This window comes from Pristis pectinata, chromosome 33, assembly GCF_009764475.1.
Source record: "Pristis pectinata isolate sPriPec2 chromosome 33, sPriPec2.1.pri, whole genome shotgun sequence".
Taxonomy (NCBI): Eukaryota; Metazoa; Chordata; class Chondrichthyes; order Rhinopristiformes; family Pristidae; genus Pristis; species Pristis pectinata.
This window is the reverse complement of record NC_067437.1, coordinates 12,254,132-12,276,496: the sequence shown is the minus strand read 5'-3', so window position 1 is coordinate 12,276,496 and position 22,365 is coordinate 12,254,132. Positions and strand designations below refer to the sequence as shown.

The 22,365-nt window shown below is 41.5% G+C and overlaps 1 protein-coding gene across 2 annotated transcripts in view; it reads left to right on the top strand.

Moving 5' to 3' along the window:
* The window catches only part of cnot3a (CCR4-NOT transcription complex, subunit 3a), a 101,912-nt gene that overhangs the window by 71,514 nt on the left and 8,033 nt on the right, over positions 1–22,365 (top strand). For both annotated transcript variants that reach the window (XM_052043025.1, XM_052043024.1), the window contains exons 8-15: positions 56–124; positions 3,402–3,621; positions 4,793–4,935; positions 5,903–5,956; positions 8,945–9,117; positions 13,620–13,762; positions 17,701–17,809; positions 18,727–18,883. In XM_052043025.1, the coding sequence (XP_051898985.1) occupies positions 56–124; positions 3,402–3,621; positions 4,793–4,935; positions 5,903–5,956; positions 8,945–9,117; positions 13,620–13,762; positions 17,701–17,809; positions 18,727–18,883 (1,068 nt within the window). The remainder of the gene's footprint in view (positions 1–55; positions 125–3,401; positions 3,622–4,792; positions 4,936–5,902; positions 5,957–8,944; positions 9,118–13,619; positions 13,763–17,700; positions 17,810–18,726; positions 18,884–22,365) is intronic.

Genomic DNA, 22,365 nt, shown 5'->3' with positions numbered 1-22,365 from the left:
TTTGAGTCTCTTATACTGTCCAGATCAGTGAAGGTAATCATGTTGCCGTTCCCAGGTTGATCTCTTTGAAAGTGAAATGGAAACATTGTCAGCAGTGACGAGGAAAAAAAAGGGTGAAAAAGAGGTAGGAATAAATGCTTTTGTTCAGCCCACATTTAACATGAACACATGCCTGTTATTGTGCAATGTTGAGTACTTGTTTAATGCTTCTTACTGAAAAACCTTGTTCATGTAACTCAGGTTTCTGTTACTGTACAATCATATCTGCCCTCCTCACTTTCCTGTGTACTCCCATATACACACTCCTCACATTGGTATTCATGTGCAATCCTCTGTATATGTCTCACATTTCTTTTACTATGTAATCCCACGCATGTCTTATATCCCTGTTGCATGTCCTATGTCTCACATCCCTGCTGCTGTGTAGTCAGAGTATGTCTCATATTCCTGTTACTATATAACCCCATGTATACCCCTTGCATTCCTGTTCCTGTAAACCAATGTGCATGTGTCATACCTGTTACTGGTTTACTGAATAGCTCGATGTTTTTTGTCTCACACTTGTAACTGTAAACTGCACAGGTAAGGGCCACCTGGAGGAATTGTTGAACTTGTACACCAAGGCTCACTGGTCATTCATGCCCCATATATAGTATTCTTCATCATGTTAATTGTGGTCATGTTGCTGTTCATAAATATTTTCTATTTATTCAGTAAGTGACAGATGCCACAAGAATGTGTTGGTAATGCATTAAAAAATTCCTTTAATTAAATATTGGGAAAATTGAAGCCATCATCTACAGTTCCTGCTATAAACTCTGTCTCTTTGCCACCAGCCTCAACTCTTCTCTCCAACTACAGTCTCAAACAGAACCAGACAATTAGCAATTGTAGAACCCTACTCAACTCAAAGCAAGGCTTCTTATCACTGTCCACTGTCCCTCACAAAAAAAAAGCCACAGTCATGGTATTTCTTATCCAACTCTTGTCATCTCCAGACTGGGCTAACCCAGTGCTATCCTTCCCTAGGGCAGCTAATCCAAAACTCTTCGGCCCGTCATATCTGGGAACATCTCAAATTCTTGCCCTGAGACTTTTCAGGTTGCAGGTGCTAACATACATTTGCAGACATCAAATGGAGCCAGCGGCTTGAAAGGTTCCTGTTGATGAACACAGACGGGCTAAGTTTTGGTGTTGCAAGCCCAGGCTTGGTTTTGGGTGTACACGCAAGGCCAATTCTGGGTGTGCGAGAGTAGGATCAACATTGATCACAGACTTTCCTGTGGCCGCCAGGGACTTGGTAATTTAAAAAAATTACTGGGGACTGCTGGTCAAATAGGAGAGTTGCTAGTTTTGCATATCCTACTCCTCATCAAGTCTGATCACTGATCTCTTGATGCCTCATGTTTAAAATTCTGTGCTTATTTTCCTTTGTGCATGCAGCACTTTATTTTTGTAATCTTCTACCCCTAGCTGTCCTTTCTTCCCCCATCCACTTGCTTTTCTCTCTAACACAACCCCTACCTCCCCTACCTCCAACCCAACTTGTCCTCTCCACCCTTAAACCCATTCTCTTTACCCCTCCTAACCTAACCCATCCACTCCTCACTCAACCCAACCCATCCTGTCAAACTCAACCAAACCGTCTTTTACCCCTAGTGCAATCCTTGTTCTCTCTGATCCTTTCCCTCCTTTGTCCCTTCTCCCTCATGCGTCCTCGTCCCTTCTCCCTCATGTGTCCTCGCACCATCCCCACTGCACCATGTCCTCTGTCTGGCTCTCCATCCTCACATTCCTCTCTTCACCCCCCATCTATCCATCCTCATTCTTCACCTACCTTCTCCCCAAAACAAAGTATTTGATCATGCCTACTAGCATCCTTTGAAACAAAAGATGTCTATTTTGTTCACAGAAGGGAATAAGAATTAATTTCCATGTCAGAAACCTCCTGTGAATATTTGGATTTGAGTCTGTGTCAGCTTGGCACTGCTGTTGGCATTCTCACCTTTGATTGTAGTTCTGTGAGGCCCATGTGTGTCAGCTGTGCCTCTGAGTCAGAAGCTTCTGTGTACAGGAACTGCTCCAAAGGCTTGAACTGAAAAGTCAGGTCTAACACTTCGTTGCAGCATTGAAGGAGTACAGCTTTGTTGGAAGCACCACCATTTGAATGGTATGTTAAACTGAGGCTGCAAGAGTTCCTTAGGTGAATGTAAAAAAATCCCATGGCACTGTTTTGAAGAAGAGCAGGGAAGTTGCCAGTGGTAATCAAAACTTATCCGTCTGGCAACATTACTGAAATAAACTTTATCTGGTCCTTGTCACGTTGCTGTTTGTGGGAGCTTGCTGTGTGAAAATTGGCTGCCAGGTTTCCTACATTACAACAGTGTCTAAACTTCCAAAGTACCTCATTGGCTCTAAAGCGCTTTGGGACATCCTTTTTTCTTTTTCAGTGTGGGATGTTTTTCCATGCCAAAAGTGCTGTATAAATGCAGATTGTAATTATTTATGGTCTGAATTAATATAATCGCCAAAACTATTGTTAAAAGCAAGAACCTCTTACACAACTTTTATTTATTGCAGTACTTTTAATGAATGTGTTTTCAAACAGCTTTTAGGTCAGCATTGTGAGTGCTGAGCATACTGTTTGGTATGTCATTCCCAGTTTAAAAGATGCATCGTGACATTTCTGCCTGGCAGCCAAGCAACAGCGGATTGTTCGCAGAGGTGCGTAGGACCTCCGCCAAGGTTCCATGTCAGAAACCCCCTGTGAATACGTCATGGATTGAGGCTGTGTCAGCTTGGCACAGTTCTTGGCACTCTCACTTCTGAGTCAGAAGGTTGTGGGTTCAAGCCATGAGCCTCATAATCTTTGCTGACACTTCCGTGCAAGACCAAGTGATGTGCCGGATCCTGGATGAGACATTAAACTGAATCAGCATTTCCCTATTCAGATGGCCATAAAGTATACCATGGCACTTTTTGAAGACAGGCAGCGTCTTCTTCCAGTGTCCTGCTAATATTCATCCTTCAACTAACTGCTTCCAAACAGATTAATTGATCGGGCTTCTCACTGTTTGTGGGGTCTTGATTTGTATAAATTAACCATTGTGCTTCCCTCTAGAGTGACTGTAACAACATTTCAAAAGCCATTAAATTGGCTAAGGATTGGAAAGGGCCTATATATTTTAATATGATAAATTCCAAATCATAATTGATGGACTAATTGAACTTTGTTTTCCAGTCTATCCCATTAATGATACGAAATGAGTGAATGTACACTAACCTTGAAATAATAGTTGAAGGCTGCCAATGATCAGCCTTTTTACAGTGAGATTTAAATATAATCTGATTGTTCAACCCATGGAATGTTTTATCTAACCCATGGAAATATACTTCTGCAGAAACAGGACAGGCTAGAAGAATTGAAGCATTACATCGAGAGACACAGGTACCACATTAAAATGCTGGAAACTCTCCTGCGTATGCTGGACAACAGCACAATAGAAGTGGACCAGATCAAGAAGATCAAAGATGACGTTGAATACTATGTTGATTCCTCTCAGGACCCAGATTTTAAGGAAAATGAGTTTTTATACGATGACCTTGATCTTGAGGATATAGGTAAGACTATTTTCAACCAATGACAAAGCTACTTTAAACCACCCAATAAAAAGAGTGCTTTGCTAGGCAAAACAGGTGTGCGTGTGTGTGCGTGTTAAGTCCATCCAACTAGTGGAAGATTTTAACCTTGTGAGCTTTCCATCTCTTGATTTCGACAGTCCAAGTTGGAGTTCACTCCTTTTTTTGCTGAACAGATATGGTACATTTCACTCTGTGTGTCATATAAAATGACCAGGAAACAAATTGTCAATGCAACTAGCAGCAGAAAGTTTAGGATGAATAAGGGATAGTTGCTGGTAAGTTCTTGGGCATGTATTCAAAGAAGTCGTGCTCTTTACACGTGTATAATTGAATGGCTCTTGTTGGTTGGCAGCTCATTACAGTACAGTGGATTGAAAAAGATAGCTTTGTTGAAATTAGTTGTGAGGCTAGGAGATACCTTAATACCTCTGAAGAGAGAGAAAGAGAGATAATGATAAAGCACGAGCAAAGGAATAAAAATTTAAGGGACTGACAGATGTAGTCACTAAATAGAAGGGTGTGCTGTTGGAAATGAAGGGTAACCTGTTTAAACTCAAGTAGCAAATGATGATGTCAACTCAAGGATTTATGACTGAATGAGGAACTGATGGTGGTTGAAAAATCAGGACATTGAATGTTTGGGGACATTGGTATTGTAGTTAACACACACATTCAATATTATGGGCAACAGTTAGCTATTAGAACAATTAATTTTCATGGGCTGGAGGTTACTATCAGCAGAGACTGTTGTAATGTGGAAGACCAAGACTGAGAGCTTAAGAAAGAAATGAGTTTCTAAACTAGCAAACAGCTGAGCCTGTTCAGAGAACAAGACTCTAAATTAGCTTATTTAGCTGATTAATGAAAGGTTGAGTGCAGCACTGTGATTGGCTGCTGTAGAGTGTCACTGGCAAACTAGCCATCATTATTTATTCCAGCTGAGAACCTGCTTCCAATCAGAGTAGACCTTCAGGTGGTGCTAATTTAGCACTGGGGACTGGTGGAGGGGGGAAGGAGGTTGGCCAACAGTGCTGAGTTGGGAGCAAGTCCATCCTCTGCTCCTGCAGAATTACAATGCCTTGTTAGAGATGGATGGCAGTCTGGCCAGTTATACCTTCCAGTTTTAATAGACTTCATTCCATTTTTTCAGCACAAACATCAATAATGGCAACATCACCAGCAAGCAACAGTAACAGCAATGTGGAAGATGAACTTTTTAACCAGTGTAACAGCACTCCCACCTCTACAACCTCAAGTTCTCCTGTACCCCTCAGTCCAGCCAACCAGTCCGTGGTGAGTTACTGCATATCCTTTGTGCTAAATGTGAAGATTCAGTCTTTGAGAAGAGAACCTGTCAAAGCAAAAACAATGTCACCCAGATCACCAAAACCCAAAAGGGTTGTTGAAATGGTGATCCCAGGAACTCACTAGTACTGACCAACTCAGGGTATGCATCCTGAGACCTCTCCTCCACTCCACTGCATCATATCAGAGGGTGGGTGTATTTTTACTGCATGTTTCTGGATTATTGCATCTGAACTGGTAATGAGAGAAGCTGTGATGCCATGGACAGGGCAGGTCTGTTGCATTTGCTTTTTGATGTAAGATGCTGGTCTGACACTGGTTTTTAGTGTAAGATTGTCTTCCACTTAAACAATTTCAAGTTAGGATAGTATTTCTTCTGCGCTGGCTCTTATGTCAGTGGCAATATGCTGACAGATGTTTCAAAAGTGGCAATAGTCTAGCTATATTTTGATTCAAATGATCATTCTTTACAAGTCTTGACATTGGTTTATAAAGTGAGTCATTGGAAACAGGTCCTTTGGTCCAAGGTTCCCAAGTAAACTAGTCCCATTTGGCCTATATCCCTCTAAACCTTTCCTATCCATGTACCTGTCCAAGTAGCTTTTTAGATGTCATTCATGTTCCTGCCTCAACCACTTCCTTTGGCAGCTTATTCCATATCCTGACCACCCTCTGTTAGATGACTTCTTCACAGTCAAGTCATCCCTTATCTGCTCATGGACTTTCTGCAGCAAGAGAATCTCGGAAACCTCTCGCCATCCCAACCCCGTTGTGCTCCAAAACGTTGAGTCCATTTATCCCAATGGCTATGTGTTTGGGGTCCTTTCCCTCAGACTGTGGATAAATATGTTCCTGAGGAGTATCTGACCAGAATTTTGGGAAGGAGTGCATTGAACCATGGAATCATTGAGGTTGAGCTATTTTTGTGCTAATTTTGAAATCCTCTTTCTTTCAGGAAAATCATGAAGATGAACGGAAGCGGAGTAGGTCAGACAGCGAAATGAGCATGGTCAGTCTGCTTTCAACGGGAGTGCAAACTGCGCATTGTGTTGCTAAGAATGTGTCGTCAAATTCAGCTTGGGTCCTAGCTTGAGCCATGCATAAAACCTATACGTTTAGGGAACTATGCAGTGCAGATTGGGACATGCTCATCAAAACTTCTTTGAGAATGTCAAAGTGTTGTAGCATTCTGCAGCTCTGTCAATTTCTCCCTCTGAAGGGATGGTAGCTTTTTTCCCTCAAGGACAGCTTCATTGGCTGCTGGGAGAGACACATTCTCCCTCTGTCCCTGAGAAAACATCCACCTTTTGTGTGCTGCTTGTGATGGACTCGAAGCTTGCAGCAGGAAATTGTAGCTCACACTGTCAGAGATCCCACTGTCATGTCATGTTCCATATTTTCTCATTGCCTTTGAAATTGAACCTGTGTTAAGCAAAGTACTGCAGATGCTGGAAATCTGAGATGGCCGAATCGCACAATGGTTACAGGATAGAAGGTGGCTGGTTGAACTGTTGGGTCCATACCAGCTTCATATAGGAGCAATCCAGCTAGTCCTACTTCTCTTCTCTTTCCTCAAAGCCTAGTAAATTCTTTCCTTCTAGATGTTTATCCAGCTCCTTTTCATTACCTAAATGTAATTATTGTTACATTTAGGTAGGATTTTGGAGGCATTCAGTGATAATCCTGCAGATGGTAACTTCATACCACTGGCTCTTTGACCATTCACCACATCTGCCTCCGGTACTTTCTCTGGTACTGCATTCCACACCCTAACCATTCACTGGTTTAAAAGAAAATCCTGTCACTTTGGGTTCTTCATTCTACAGTTCTTGATCCCTCTGCCAGTGGGAACAATCTTTTTATCTGGCTGGCTATTTCATGATTTTAAGTTCTTTCAGCTCTGAGGAAGATAGCCCTGGTTTCTCCTTTCTCTCCACATAATTGAAGTCCCTCATTCATGGAATCTTCAAAAGGTTATACATTTTCCATAAAGTGTGACACCCAGAACTGGATGCAACTCTCCAGTTGTGGTTGAACCAGCATTATAAAGGTTCCTCATGATTTCTTTGCTCTTGAACTCTATGCCTCTACTTAGAATGCTCAGTATTCCTTATGCTTTTTTAACCACTTAGTCAGGCTGTTGTGTGATCTTCCATGAATAATGCACATATATCCCATATATCCCTCCTAGAATTGTGATTGCCCCCCAGTTTATATTCTATTTTTCCTACCAAGGTGTAGCACTTCACATTTCTTAGCATTAAATTTCACTACACCTCTTAGTTTTATATCAGTTTGGAAGTAGTGCCCAGTATACCTAAGTCCAAAAGTCACTGCAAGAAGAAAAGCAGTGGTTCTAGTACTGACACCTTGGGAATTCCACTGTACACCTCCCTCAAGTCCAAAGTCAGGCCTTCACCATGACTGTTCCCTGTAACTTTGGCCAGTTCTCTGTTCATGCCGCTGCAGCTGCCTTTGTTCTATGGTGTTCAGTTTTGATCATAAGCCTATTAAGTGGCACCATACATATCACAGGCTTTTTAGTAGTTAATAAATGTCGCATCAACTGCATTTCCTTCATTCACTCTGTTACTTCATCAATAAAGTTAATTAGACACCCTTTGCCTTTAACAAATCTGTATTGGCTTTCTCCAATCAATCAACACTTGCCTAAGTGACTGCTAATTGTCGCTGATTATGTTTCTAGAACACTTCCCACCACCAAGGTTAAACTGACTGATCTATAGTTTCTGGGTTTATACTTATACCATTTTATGAATATGGGTGTATTGTTGCCAACTTTCTAGTCCTTGGGCATCACCCCTAATTCTGTAGATGTTTGGAAGATTATGGTCAGGGCCTCTGCAGTTTCCTCTCTTCTCTCAGCAACCCAGAACATATCCCTTTTGGCTCAGCTGATTTATTCAGTGCAGTTAGTTTTTGTGGTATTCCCTTTAGCAATTCTTGGCCCATTCAGAATCTCAACAATAACTTGCTTAGAGAGTCCAGCAATAGCTTCTTTGTGGTTCATTTGTTTCCTCAGCCATGCCCTCTGCCTTTGTGAGTAGATTTCTGTTTTGGTCTCTGATCAGCCCCACCTCTTCCTCTACAATGCTTTTCCTGTTCATGTGTCTATAGAATATTTTTGGATTCCCTTCTATTTTCACTGCCAGTCTTTCATGCTTTCTTTGCCCCCTCATTTCTGTTTTCACTTCTCTTCTGAGCTTCCTGGAGTCAACCTGGTTCCTTGCTGTGTTTACAACCGGCCATCTGTCATATGCTCTTTGCTGCTCTGTTTTCCACCCTATTTTGGTCATCCATGGCTTTAACTTCCTGACCCTGTTCCCTCATGGGAATGCACCTAGACTGCAGCAGAACAGCTCAAGATAAAGGCCTTGCATGGTTCAATTAATTTTGCTTGCCTAGCTTTGATTCTAATTTACCCAGGCAGGCTTTTTCTTGCACTGTTTTCACCTTGGGTTGGTCTGTTTATTTTTATATTCTAAACCTTTCGGATATCCCGTTTCCCATTGATGCTCCATTGACTTGGTCTTGCTGATTTCCCAGAGCAAAGTCCAGCATTGCCGCCTTTCACATGTTGATCAACTATTGATTCCTTTTAAAACAAAAAGGTTCCAACCACATTTCAGAAACTGCCTCTCTGTGCCCCTTAGTCCTTTGCAAGCCTGTGTTTGGATTGTTGAAGCTCCCCATTATCATCACTATGGCTTTTGTACATTTCTGCAATTTTCCTGCAAGTTTACCTCTCAAGATTGCAGCAAACAACTATAAGGTCATGCATTGATTGTGGTTAAATGCTATTTCAGTTGGATGATATTTCAGAAGAATTCATTGATTTGGTAATTTAGAGTGTATATTTGGGGACACAGTGGGGGAGGAGTGATATGGAATGATGGAGGGCAAGTGATTAAATGTCTGCCTCCTCTGCATTTGCTGTGTATTGACATCTCTTTTCTGCTGTCTTTTCCATCCTCAGTCCCCTGCAAAGGTTCCTGGCAGCAAGACTCACCATGGTAACAATCTCCCTCCATCCATTTCTATTTCTCAGAGTGCGCAGGGGTTGAATATCACAAAAACGCCGACCCTGCCCTCAAATGGATCCAGCAACGGGGGAAATAAACTGCTGCAAACCAGTAAAAGCTACTCTCTGTAAGTGCAGATACCTTGATGAGGATATCTAGAAAATGAGTTTAAACTTACTTCTGGCAGTGCTGAAAAATATCTTATTCTTTAATATGGGAGTACCGTCAGTGAAAATACTTGATGTCTCTCAGGAAAAATTAGTGCTGCATAATTTTTTTTAATCAATGAAGCGTACTTGGGACTGGATCCACTGGTTTTAAACTTTGCTTTTTGGTTCAATGTGTGCTTTTGTTTCACTTCCGCATCAAATGGTGGAGGGTTTATTCCCTCCAGGGCTGGCATGTAATCTAAACTGCAATACTGAGGGAATGCTGTGTTATCGAGTCTCCCTTTTGTCTGGTGATTCAGTGGCCATTAAAAATCCCATTGCACTGTTCAAAGAACAGTGACGTTTGATTACACTACTTAACTTTCCTCTTTCAAAGAGTTTTTTAAAACTATTCTTTGTTTTTAGGATCTTGTACCTAAAGTGGTTGCTGTGTATTGCTGAAAGTTAACAGCCCTTCAGGGTATGCGAAAGTAATAATGGAATAAGTGCACTGTAGGAACAAAGCACCCTTCCATTGCTGCAGAGGTTCTGAAGCCAGCTTAGATTAATAGGTATATAATGGCATAATTTTTACATGACTGGACTAGCAGCCAGAGTTCTGGACCATTGATCCAGTTTAGAGTTTGCATTCCACCATGGCAGCTGGGGAATTTAGATTTAAGCATCCAGAATTTGGAATTTAAATAAAGTAGTGGTTTCTGTAATAGTAATCGAAAAACTACTTAATGTGATTAAAGCTGTCTGGTTTCTTAATGTTCTCCTGAGAAGGAAATTGTTATATTACTAGTTTGATCTGGTTGTGACTCCAGAATCACTAATGTTGTTGACACCTAACTACCCTCCTAATTCAGGGTCAATTAGGGATGGGTGATAAATGCATTGCTAGTGATTTCCTTGTTCAATGAATAAATAATTTGAAGCCTTTTTGTCTGTCTATGTCCAAAGGCAAATAAGTTTAAAAATTTGGTTATAGCCTGTGTTCATGTATACCTGGGTCCAAAATGCAGAACCTGTCACTATGCACTAAATTGGTGGCTTCAAAGGACATTTGAGGTTGGGGAAAATTCTCTGAGGCAGTTAGAGTATATTCTGCTGTTCAAGCTCATTGGGAGCTCCAGGTCTGTGTTGTACCTTCTCTTGTAAATATTCACACTGAATCTATGCATGGTGTGTCCAAGGGTCATAGAAGGTTTGGAAGTGTCCAGAGGAGCCTACTTACTTTCCCCAGATTCTTGTTGGCTTCTGTTTGATGAGTATAGAGCAGCATTTACAGAATGTTTGCCAGCTCACCTACCTGTAAGTGAGCAAAATATTGGGAGAGAAAGGATTGAAATGTAAATGTACTTTATTACTAGCTCCTGCTGGGAATGGTCAAATTTCCTGTTGCCTTAGAAAAGGCAAATGGAAACTAGCTGTGGTTTATGGAGTTATGTGGCTTAATTGACAATGATTTCCTTTGAAGATGTTTGAACTCTGCTTCCTGATGGCCCACATTTTCCTATGTAACCTCTGCCTGATACCCTTTCTTTCTGAGCTGATGGTGTTGGTGTAGCCTTCCTGTATGAAGGGGTTTGCAACTATAATTCCCTAAAATAACTCATGGGACTAATTCCATTGGGAAAGGCACTAAAATGGCTTTGAGATGTTTAATGTGTAGAAGAGAAGTAAATATTAAGGATTTTTGGTTTTTATTTGTGATTTTCTAAAAGCCCAGAAACTCGATTAGTAGATCAAAGATTGCAGCTATAGTCCATGCTAAGGGGTTCTGGGGACTGGGTTTACCTGATTTCAAAGCATTCTATTTGGGTGCATGTGTAGGGATAATTCCTCGGTGCCAAAGCTGAATGGTGAGCAAAACATGGTGTCTTCAATCAGAACAAGGGAGAACCCACCTTAAAAGTAGGCTCTTGATGGGGTGATGTGAGGAAGCACTTCATACAGACTGGAAATCCTTCAAAAACTGCTGAGGCTAAGCGTTAGTAGAAAACTTTAACATTGAGATTTAGTAGTGTAAAGATGTTGAGCATTACTGATCCAAGATAGTGGATTTAAGATGCAAATCACCTGTGATCTACACAAATAGGGATTGTGATCATTTGCTCCTATCCTTGCTGTGGACAAGGATTGGAGCAGATAATGTGGGAAAGTATTTAATTGGGGGAGGGCTAATTATGATGGTATTAGGCAGGAACTTGGGAGCGTAAATTGGGAACAGATGTTCTTAGAAATGCACTGCAGAAATGTGGCAGTTGTTTAGGGACCATTTGCATGGCGTTCTGGATAGGTTTGTCCCACCGAGACAGGGAAAGGATGGTGTGGTGAAGGAACCATGGTTGATGAGAGGTTGTATATTTAGTCAGGAGGAAGCATACTTAAGGTTTAGGAAGCAAAAATCAGACAAGGCCCTTGAGAGTTATAATGTAGTCAGGAAGGAGCTTAAGGGATTTAGGAGAGCAAGAAGGAGAGCATGAGAAGACCTTGGTAGGTAGGATTAAGGAAATCCCCAAGGCGTTCTACATGTACGTGAAGAACAGGAGGATGACTAGGTTGAGGGTAGGATCACTCGGATATGTGTCTGGTGGAGGAGGTAGGGGAGGTCCTTAATGAATACTTTGCTTCAGTGTTCACCAGGGAGAGGGACTTAGACAAATGTGAGGTCAGCGTAGAACAGGCTAATGTGCCAGAGCTTTTCAGATTTAAGAAAGAGGTAGTGTTGGAGCTTCTGAAAAACATTAGGATAGATAAGTCCCTAGGACTGGACAGGATATACCCCAGGTTGCGAGGGAAGAGATTGCTGGGGTGTTGATGATGATCTTTGTGTCCTCCCTGGCCACAGGACTGGTACCGGAGGAGTGGAGAATGGCAAATGTTGTTCAAGAAAGGTAATAGGGATAATCCTGGGAATTGTAGACCAGTGAGTCTTGTCAGTGGTGGGCAAGCTATTGGAGAGGATTGTTAGGGACAGGATTTATGAGCATTTGGAGAAGCTTAGTCTTATTAGGGATAGACAGCATGGCTTTGTGAAGGGGCAGGTCATGCCTCACGAGCCTAATTGATTTTTTATTTGAGGAGATGAGAAAACAAATTGATGAAGGTAGAGTAGTGGATGTGGTGTATATGGATTTTAGTAAGGTGTTTGACAACATTCCCCATGGTAGGCTCATCCAGAAAGCTATGAGACATGGGATCTGTGGAAACTTGGCTGTGTGGATTTGGAATTAGCTTGTCCACAGAAGGCAGAGGGTGGTAGTAGATGGAGTGTATTCTGCCTGGAGGTCAGTAACTAGTGATGTTCAGCAGGGATCTGTTCTGGGACCCCTACTCTGATATTTATAAATGGCTTGGATGAGGAAGTGGAAGGGTGGGTTAGTAAGTTTGCAGATAACATGAAGGTTGTTGGTGGTGTGCATTGTGTAGAAGGTTGTCAGAGGTTACAACAGGATTTAGACAGGATGCAGAGCTGGGCGGAGAAGTGGCAAAAGGAGTTCAATCCAGAAAAGTGTGAAGTGATACACTTTGGAAGATCGAACTTAATGGCAGAGTACAAGCTAAATGGCACGATTATTAGCAGTGTGGAGGAACAAGGATCTTGGGGTCTAAGTTCATAGATCCCTCAAAGTTGCCACTCAAGTTGATAGGGTGGTTAAGAAGGCATATGGTGTGTTAGCCTTCGTTGGTTGGGGGATTGAGTTCAACAGCTGCGAGGTAATGTTGCAGCTCTATAAAACTCTGGTTAGACCACAGAGTATTGCATTCAGTTCTGATTGCCTCATTATAGGAAGGATGTGGAAGCTTTAGAGAGGATGCAGAGGAGATTTACCCGGATGCTGCCTGGATTAGAGAACATGTCTTATGAGGAAAGGTTGAGTGAGCTAGGGCTTTCCTCTTTGGAGTGTAGGAGGGTGAGAGGCAACTTGATCGAGGTGTATAAGATTGAGAAGCAGGGATGGAGTGAACAGCCTAGGGCGGAAATGGCCAATACCAGAGGACATCCGTTTAAGGTGAGTGGAGGAAAGAGATGTCAGAGGTAGATTTTTTTTATACAGTGGTGTGTGCCTGGAACGCACTGCCGGGGCTGGAGGGAGAGGCTGATACAGTAGGGACATTTAAAAGACTCAAGTACATGGATGTAAGAAAAATGGAGGCTTATGGGCTGTGTGGAAGGGAAGGGTTGGATTGATTGTGGAGTCAGTTTATGTAGGTCGGCACAACGTTCTGGGCCGAAGAGCCCATACTGTACTGTTCTATGAATAGGAAAAACTTCCTTGAACTGAAGATCTGTTTCTTTAAGAGATGGTCTAATATGAGTTGGCAGGAATTGGAACGGACTGGGTAGGCTGATGGAGCAACAGACTGGAACAATCTCAGGAAGAAGCATGCTGTGATGCTCTTGTTCAGATTGGCTCAGTGATTTGAGGAAATGGGTGTCATTGAAGATTTTCTCATACCTATTTTCCAGGACGCAAGGGACGAACTCAGTTTCTGCATATGCAGCTGCTGTGGCAGCAGGAACCACCACAATCAACACCACCAGCTCATTCCAGTCAAGACCTGCCAATGCGGTGCCCATTCCCACCAGCAAGCAGCAAAATGGGACTGCAAGTATGTAATACTGTCCATTTGCTCTGCACTTGTTCTGCCTTGGCAAGTATACTCCTGAGGATTAGTGGTACAAATTTGGTGGGGACAAGTGGTGCAGTGACTTTCCCACTAATCCTGAGGCTCAATTTAGTCCCACATCAAATGATTTTTGAATAATTTCAATCCAGACAGTATGGGTTAGATGCAGAGTGAACATAAGACATAGGAGCAGAATTAGGCCATTCGGCCCATCGAGTCTGCTTTGTCATTCAATCATGGTTGATTTATTATTCCCTCTCAGCCACCACCTCCTGCCTTCTCCCTGTAACCTTTGACACCCTTACTTATCAAGAACCCATCTGCCTCTGCTTTAAATATACCCAAAGACTTGGCCTCCACAGCTGTCTGTGGCAATGCATTCCACAGATTCGCCACCCTCTGGCTAAAGAAATTCCTCCTTATCTCTGTTCTAAAGGGATGTCCTTTTATTCTGAGGCTATGCCCTCTGGCCCTAAACTCTCCCACTACTGGAAACATCCTCTCCATGTCCACTCAATCTAGGCCTTTCAAAATTCAGTAGGTTTCAACGAGATCCCCCCTCATCCTTCTAAACTCCATTGAGTACAGGCCCAGAGCTATCAAACACTCTTCACATGTTAACTCTTTCATCCCCCGGATCATTCTTGTAAGCCTCCTCTGGACCCTCTCCAAGGCCAGCACATCCTTAGATATGGGGCCCAAAACTGCTCACAATACTCCGTGTGGTCTGACCAACACTTTATAAAGCCTCAGCATTACGTCCTTTTATATTCTAGTCCTCTTGAAATGAATGCTAACATTACATTTTCATTCCTCACTACCAACTCAACCTGCAAGTTAACCTTTGGGTAATCCTGCAATAGGACTCCCAAGTCCCTTTGCACCTCCGATTTCTGAATTCTCACCCCATTTAGAAAATAGTTTACTCCTTTATTCCTTCTGCCAAAGTGCATGACCACACACTTCCCTACACTGTATTCCATCTGCCACTTCTTTGTCTATTTTCCCAATCTATCCAAGTCCTTCTGCAGACTCTGCTTCCTCAACACTACCTGCCCCTCCACCTATCTTTGTATGTTCCACAGACTTGGCCACAAAGCCATCAATTACATCATCCAGATCCACATTAACATAACGTGAAAAGTAGTGGAGCCAATACAGTCTCCTGGGGAATACCACTAGGCAGCCAACCAGGAAAATGCCCCTTTTATTCCCACTCTTTGCCTTCTGCCAGTCAGCCAATCTTCTATCCGTGCTAGTACCTTTCCTGTAATACCATGGGCTCCTATTTTGTTTAGCAGCCTCGTGTGGCACCTTGTCAAATGCCTTCTGAAAATCCAAGTCAGCAACATCCACTGACTCTCCTTTGTCTATCCTGCCTGTTACTTCCTCAAATTTCCAACAGATTTGTCAGGCAATATCTCCCCTTAAGGAAACCATGCTGACTTTGGCCTATTTTATCATGTGCCTCCAAATACACTGAAACCTCACTTTTAATAATGGACTCTAATGCTGAAGTCGGGCTAACTGGCCTATAATTTCCTGTCTTTTGCCTCCCTCCCTTCTTAGAGTGGAGTGACATTACTGGTTTTCCAGTCCTCTGGAACCATTCCTGACTCTAGTGATTCTTGAAAGATCACTACTAATGCCTCCACAATCTCTTCAGCTATATCTATTAGAATCCTGAGGTGTAGTCCATCTGGTCCAGACGAGTTATCCACCTTCAGACCTTTCAGCTTCCCAAGCAACTTCTCCTTAGTAATAGTGACTACACTCACTTCTCCAACCCCCCCCCCCTCCAAACTCTCGAATTTCCAGCATGTTGCTGGTGTCTTTCACAGTGACGCAAAATAGTTATTCAGTTTGTCTGCCACTTTGTTCTCCATTACTACTACTCCAATGGTCCAATGACCACATTTTCTTCTTATACTCTATATATCTGGAAAAACTTTTGGTGTCCTCTTATATTATTGGATCGCTTACCTTTATATTTCATCTTTTCTTCCCTTATTGCTTTTTAGTTGCCGTCTGTTGATTTTTAAAAGCTTCCCAATCCTTTTGCTTCCTGCTAGTTTTTTGCAATATTGTATGCCCTCTCTTTGCTTTTATGCTGTCTTTGACTTCCCTTGTCAGCCATGGTTGCCTCATCCTCCCTTTAGAATGCTGCTGCTGCTACTTTGGGATGAAATGATCCTGTGTCCTCTGAATAATTCCCAGAAACTCCTGCCATTGCTGCTCTACCATCATCCCTGCTAGGGTCCCCTTCCAATCAACATTGGCCAGCTCCTCTCATGCTTCTGTAGTTACCTTTACTCAACTGTAAAGGTACATTGAATTTTAGCTTCTACCTCTCAAACTGCAGAGTGACTTCTATCATATTATGATCACTGCCTCCTAAGGGTTCCTTTACTGTAAGCTCCCTAATCAAATCTGGTTCATTGCACAACAAATCCAGAATTGCCTTTTCCCTAGTGGGCTTGACCACAAGCTGCTCTAAAAAGCCATCTTGTAGGCATTCTACAAATTCCTTCTCTTGGGATCCAGTGCCAATCTGATTTTCCCAGTCTACCTGCATATTGAAGTCCCCCATGACCACCGTAACATTGCCTGCCTTACGTGCCTTTTCTATCTCCTGTTGTAATTTGTACCCCATATCCTGGCTACTATTTGGAGGCTTGTATACAACTCCCATCAGGGTCTTTTTACCCTTGCAGTTCCTTAACACTACCCACAAGGAAACATGCATCACTCTGCTTCAATAATGAGCCTCATCCTCAACTTCAGATCAAAACTCTTACTGGAGCACATTGGTTGGAGCTTGACACTGCATCTGATCCATGGTGCACCTCACTTTAAGTGTGTGCTAAATATTCAAAACATTGGACACTAATTTTCCTGGATAAAATGTGCATAAGCTCACTGGTAGCACATTTGCCTCTGAGGCAGAAGATTGCAAGTTCAAGCATTTCTAAAACACATTATCTGATAATTTTTTTCTCCCCCATTATTGTTTTTAGGACCATTCTATGTTCAGTGGCGATGTTACCGTAATGCTGTAATAACTGAACTTTGAAAAGTGGTTAATATAAAGCTAAGTGACAGTGAAGAGGCTGCAGGGAAGCTTTGGGGATATAGATGAATGGATGAGAAATGGTAGATGGGGTATAATGTGGAAAATGAGGCTCCATTTTAAAAGGTGAGTATTTTCATTTAAATGGTGAGAGATTGAAAGATGTTCAGAGGGATCTGGTTGTCCTTCTACATGAATCGCAGAAACATAATATGCAGGCACAGCAAGCAGTTAGCAAGGCAAATTGTATGTTGGCTTTTTTGCAAGAGCATTTGAGTACCTCTTGCTCTAATTACATAGGGCACTAATGAAACCAGGTCTAAAAGGTGTAGATACAAGACGATGCTTCCTCTGGCTGAAGTATCACGAACCAGGTGTTACGGTCTTAAGAGTTGGCAGATCAAGACAGGTGAGAAGAAACTTCACCCAGACGGTGATGAATCTTTGGAATTCTGTTCCTAAGAGTGCTGCGGAGGCTCAGTTGTATATTCCAGACAGAGGTTAATAGATTTTTAAATGGAGTTAGTGCAGGAAAATGAATATAAAAGATCAGCTATACTCTCCCTGAGGACCAGCCACGAGGGATTGAATGCCCTCCTCCTGTTTCTTCTCATAAATCCAATTCATTAGCATTCATCAGAAACAAAGTTTGCATAAAGAGGTGTTTTCTATTCACAAAACTATGCTAATTGTGGTAACTGTCTTATTAGATTCTCAGAGGTTTGTAGTAAGCCCAGATGTTGCTACTGAACCTGTCTTCATTTCATTGCATTTCCTAATTGCATCAGTGTTGCATTTAATTCTGGACATACTTCCTGGTGTGCTGCTAAAGCTGAATTATGTTTTCCAGGTTATAGTGCTGTTGTCGCTGAGAACAGTGTGGAACATCAAAATAGCTACAGTCTTCCCTCCAGTACAAACAGTCAGCCAAGTGGCACAACACCCATCCAGAATAATGTGTGAGTACCTCAGCACAAGTTCAGTCTGTTACACCCTTCAGTGCTGCTGTGGAAAACACATTGAGCAACACTCTGCACTAACTGATTCGGGAATCCTTCCAATGTTGTTGCCTTGCCCAACTATGCCAGTGCTCACTAAAAATGATCAAAGAAAATGTTTGATTATTGAGACTATTCAGTTCTCCATTATGGGGTTGTTGGGTTAGGAATTGGAAGGTAAGCTTCAAATCAAACTGGCTTTTCAAATTGGCTTCAATATGTTTAGCTGTTTGTCATAAAATAAAAACTGAAAATGTTGGGTTACTCACCAGCTCAGGCACCAGCTGTTGAGAGTCTCATCTCAGATCAATGTCCTTCAGCAAAACTCAGATGAGGGTCTGATAAAGGTCATTGATCTGAAATGTGAACTCTTTCCCTCCTGCAGCAGCTGTCTGAGCTGCCAAATATCTTTTTAAATTTCATATTTCCAGCATTTATACTTCTGCTTTGTAATTTGTGGGCTGTCAAGTTGTTATTTTAAAAACCCAAAAGATTTGCTGATGCCCCTTTCAGGGAAAAGGAACTGCTTTCTTAAATCTCTTCTGGCCTACAGTCTTGTGCCATGTGATACCCTCTTGGTGGCCTAGCAGACTACTGATTGGTAAAGGGTGGTGTTGTAACTGCTGCATTGTCGGCATCCCAGGAACAGATTTACTAAAATACATTTGGTGTCCTTAAAGTTAACATTACTTTCAGATTTGCTGCTGAATTCAGGTCTATCTGCCCAATGAATTGAATTAAAAGCATAACTGTTCAGGAGGCATCCAAGCTAAATAAATTCACCAGATGTTCATGTCCATTAGTGTTAATGTAACATTTTCTTATTGTTATGTCTTCTAATTTGTTTTATGAATGATTGCTTTAATTCTGTCATACAGGAAAGAGCCAGTCAGTGTATCTGTAGCCAGCACAACAAGCATCATCCCTGTACTTGCAGCCACTCAAGTCAACACACAAGCCTCCAACTTTTCTGATCTGAAACCAACACCAGCCATGATGAATGGGCCCTTGCCGTTTGTCTCCCAGGAGCTGAAGGTGCGTACAGATGGTTAAAATGGACAGGTGGAGTTATTCTACATTTAGCTCACTTTTGCTTTCCACAAACTCCACAGTTCAAGACACACAGTTGGTGCCCCTTGATTACTGGAATGCTAATAAGGAAACACTTCACTTGTCTTCTTTAAATGGGTGTCATTGTGAGGGGCAACATTGACATTAAGTGTATTTCTTAGTTATTTATATAAGAAAGTGGCAGGCACAACACTGAATTCAATCTTGTATTTGCACCCCAATTAATGCTGATATCGCACTGGTCATTTCTCGTTTGCATCATTCTGTGATGTGCAACCCAGTAATTTGTTGCTAGTCTTGCTGGTGTAACTGGGTTTGAAATTTGACCCTTGGTGATTCTGGAATTGGTCGTGTCGATCTCTCCAACGATGGCCAAAGCAACTTGCAGCTATGAAGAGGTACAATGCCTTCAGTTTTCAGTTGCTCTCCCAATGGCCTTTGAGTGAATTTAAGATTCAGGATTACACGAAGGCCCACAATTCTTGGGTGCCGGTTTTAGAATTTTGGCTGATGTACTTGGAGTGAACGCTTGAACAATGTGTGCCTCTGCATAATATTTGAAACAATCTTTGTCAAAAGGACTCCTGGCATAAACTAAAAGAGCACTTGCCTGGGTTTTGATTTGGCAGTATTCTCATTTTCCTTGCTACAGAGAGGCCATTTGACCAATCTAGTCTATGCTGGATTTCAGAGAAATCCTATCAATCTCATTGTCCCACTTTCCCTATAATCTTTTCTCTCATACCTATTAATTGCACCCCCTCTGATCCTCCTTTGCTCTTCCTACCCTAGGGGTAATTTATAATACCCAATGAACCTACCAACCAACAAGTCTTTGGGATGTGGGAATAAACTGGAGCACTTGGGGAAATACAAACTCCATACAAGAAAGCAACCAGGATCAAGTGCTGGAGTAGTGGCTGTGCCATTAGGCCTATTGGGCTTTACAGCTTTTAATTAAGTAGTTCGAAGGTCATTAAATGCAATTGGAAAGAGTTTGTCATGTTTTGTTGAGACCCCAGACTTGGGATGCTTTTCTTGTAGTAGAAATTTTCAACAATTTCCTGATCAGAAGGAATAGCCCCAAATCGTAAAAACTAAAAAGTAGATTTGTTGCTCAGGCACGCCACCTCCAGGCCAGTAAAGATGTGCTGAGATCCAATGTGCTTGAGCAGATATGAAGCCAGCTACAAAGGCTATCCTCCAGGAGGAGGTAGATAACTGAATAGGACCTTTGTGGAAGTTAGCTTTGTCCCCTGCTGTTTTGATCTGCTGAGGAGCATTCCAATTGAATATTTCATCCAGAATTCAAACTATCTATGTAACCTATTTTGTTTGTATTCTCAAAAAAAAGAAGCAATAGTACAAAGAAATGAGGAAAATTAAATGTGTAGTCCTGATTCCAGGAAAGTTTTTATTTGTGAAGGTTTTCATCAGGTGGAAGCTAACTGTAGTTGTTCTGTTAGGAAAATGGTCAGCTTGCTTTTTATTCGATGTTTTATTGCATTTAATTAGCTGGCATCCTTCCCCTAGAATCGTCCTCCATGATCTGTTTTTATCCACTGACTTTTCTTGTTCAATTTTGCATACAACTCCAAAACCAGCTGCTTGCATCATCTCCTGTATTTACAATACCTTTCCTACTTTGATCTCGTGCTCCTCATGTTCAAATTTTTCCTCGGCTCTGAATTGTAACCTCTGCCAGCTCACCTTTGTGTTTCCAACCTCAGGAGGTTTTGACACCACCAAGGCCCCTCAACCTCCCTTTCTGATGTAAGAATTGTAACAATGGCCTGTCAAAACCAAGCGTCTTTTATATCGAAAATGCAAATGACTTATTTCTTGGTATTTGAATATTAACCAGAGTTGGTAATATCTTCCAGCCCTTCTGGTAGCTAACACACTAATTTCAGACATCTAAATAGTATGTGAAATACTTCAATAAGATGGAAAATAGTTGATTTCTTGCACCAGTAAATATTGTAGGTATGTTTGCTCAAATTAGGAATTTTGACAAACATTTTTTAAAAAAACTTGCATTTAATCATTTCTATTATTCATCAAGAAAATATTTCAAGCAATTCCAACCAATTACACTTCTAATGTATTTTAATTTATGCCTTGTATACTTTGAGATGCTGACTGTTCGGAAATGAACTTGCACAATTGGTTCTGCTATCTTTGTATAACTTGCTAGCTTTTGTCTTGTTAATAATTTCCATTCCAGTGAATGAAACCGTAAGCTTTTATGTGGTCACTGGCCACAAGTTAATACTGATGCACAGAACAGTTTATTGCATGCTGCTATTGGAAATATGCCCAACAAGTATCTCAGTAGTTGGCCAACCATGCATTGATTTTTTTGAATACTAAAAATCCTGGATCCATTCAGTGTAATTTTGTTTTCTTCCAGTAATAATGACTATAAGCCATTGAGAGACATGGTGAAAAGAGCAATTTGATCTATATGCAAAAGTACATGTTTTCAATCATTGACTACAATCTTTATTATATAATTTGACATGGTGCACTTCCTGGGATACTTACCATTTGTAATTCAATTCATAATTTCTCCACAGATGTAGGGAGAAGTTTCAATTAATATTAGGAACAGAAATTTGCCAAGAAAATATTTTTTAAAATGTGTTCAGTACTGACAATAGCATTCTAGTAGATGCATGAAAATAATTGATTTTGGCCCCATAATGAGCCCAAGGTATCTTCACAATTTCATGTTATTTCAATGCCTATCACAGTTTTGTTTACTTCTGCAAACATTCTCGATTTTCTGGAAGTCATTGTTCCTGTTACAGGCAATTGTTGTAGTTGGTTTACTTAGGCAACATAATACAAATATTGTTCAAATCCAACAGAGGGGCAAAGTGTCATTGTTTTGTTTGGGACTTCCAGAGCAGGTTTGTCTGCTGTCATCATAAATGTCTCCAAAGTACCAACTAGGGTGCAGCGCCTTGGGCTCTGTTTATTTTGAAGTATCCTGACATAGAGGACTTCTCATGCCAATGAGATGGTGTTCTAGCTGAGCGCTTGATGCAGGGAATGTTACAGTTTTGCTGTATCTGTGAGGACTGCAAATAAAAACCTGACGCAGGTTTTTGTTTGAAAGACTAAGGACTGTTGGTTAGAATGTTCTGGTTGGTTACGTCACAATCTGTACTGCTGAGAGGGTTGCAGTTTGAAGGTAAACTCCAGTTCATGCCCAACTTGCAGCTAATTCAAACTGGGATTTTCCAATGACTCTCAACATGCCTTTTGCAGCAAAGGCTTACTCTCTCTAATGGTTTGTTTTCTTTTCCATGGGAAAATTGGTGTCTTTTTTTATTTGAATGTGTGATCCTTTTAATTTAACCCTTCCTTTAATGCCCTCTCCTCCCTACCCTTGTTTTCGATATTCTATCTCACTTCATTATCTGTGAGAGTTCCTGAAT